This window comes from Mizuhopecten yessoensis, unplaced genomic scaffold (genome assembly GCF_002113885.1).
Source record: "Mizuhopecten yessoensis strain PY_sf001 unplaced genomic scaffold, ASM211388v2 scaffold2781, whole genome shotgun sequence".
Classification (NCBI taxonomy): Eukaryota; Metazoa; Mollusca; class Bivalvia; order Pectinida; family Pectinidae; genus Mizuhopecten; species Mizuhopecten yessoensis.
In genome coordinates, this window is record NW_018404716.1 from 248,989 (window position 1) to 250,298 (window position 1,310).

The following is a 1,310-nucleotide window of genomic DNA, read 5'->3' on the forward strand; positions in this document are numbered from 1 at the left end:
ACATATTTGACCCCTGTGACCTTGAATATGGGTGAAGGTCATTCATTTGAACAAACTTTGTAGCACTTCATCTCAGCATGCTACTGGCTAAATATCATCACCCTGAGCATTTTGGTTATTCAGAAGAAGTTGTTTAAAGGTTTTTTAATACAATTGACCCCTGTGACCTTGAATATAATTGAAGGTCATTCATTTGAACAAACTTGGTAGCCCTTCACCCAAGCATGCTACTGGCCAAATATCATCTCCCTGGGCATTTTGGTTATTGAGAAGAAGATGTTTAAAGTTTTTGACATATTTGACCCCTGTGACCTTGAAAATAGGTGAAGGTCATTTATTTGAACAAACTTTGTAGCCCTTCATCCAAGTTTGCTTCTGGCCAAATATTGACACCCTAGGCCTTTCGGTTATTAAGAAGAAGTCGTTTAAAGTAAAATATTGACGCCGGACACCGGACGGACGGACGACGGAAACCGCGCCACGGCATAAGCTCACTTGGCACTTCGTGCCAGGTGAGCTAAAAATGTTAAATGAAATCGTAACTTCCTTTACCAATCCGACAGTACATGCTCAGTGCAGATTTGGCTGCCAAAGCTACAGCATATATTACTGTAGGTACAAATCTATCAGTAAATAAAAATTAAAGTAGCATACAGGAAATTCATTCTTCATCATACAATCACCTCTCATTCCTTTGATACCACAGTGAGACCTCCCCCTGTGACTTATCTATAGATATACTTCTATGCGGAGTAGGGTAAGTCCATCAAGGCACAAGGGGTGGTAGCTGACCCTGTAAGAGTATCACTGTGGGACAGCTTGAAAGACATCTGGCAATGATCAATTGTCTGGTTACTTCAGCTGGAGCCTGTTATTTTCTGCATGGTTCTTGTTCCCCAGTAGCTTGCTAGGTCAAAGGCTTCAAAACCTAAAATAATGAATCATGAAAGAAATCATTACAATTGCTCTTCAAAAAAACACCCCGAAATATTTTAGAAATTATGATCCATGTTTAACCTAGATTTTTCTCCTTGACATGGACCAATCTTTGTTTAGGAGGATTTACCAATTATTGCAATTTAGGGGAACATTGGATTTTTATCACATAGAACGAAGTTTTCGTATTAGAAGGAAATTTTAAGCCATTCTGATTTTTTTTCTCTCCAGAGGAAATATACCTATAAATTGTTCAGAATTTGTCTAGAACAGTCCTTGGCATCAGAGAATTTGTCTATATACTACAAGTAACAACAAGCACAATGAATAACAAGAGGCCCAATGGGCCTGCATCGCTCACCTGTTATTAATCT

The 1,310-nt window shown here is 38.8% G+C and overlaps 1 protein-coding gene across 1 annotated transcript in view; it reads right to left on the reverse strand.

Moving 5' to 3' along the window:
• Nucleotides 1–521: 521 nt before the first annotated feature.
• The window catches only part of LOC110446554 (MAPK regulated corepressor interacting protein 2-like), a 6,382-nt gene continuing 5,593 nt past the window's right edge, over nucleotides 522–1,310 (reverse strand). Inside the window, exon 6 of the mRNA XM_021491756.1 lies at nucleotides 522–928. Within this exon, the coding sequence (XP_021347431.1) occupies nucleotides 858–928 (71 nt within the window). The 3' untranslated portion in view covers nucleotides 522–857. The remainder of the gene's footprint in view (nucleotides 929–1,310) is intronic.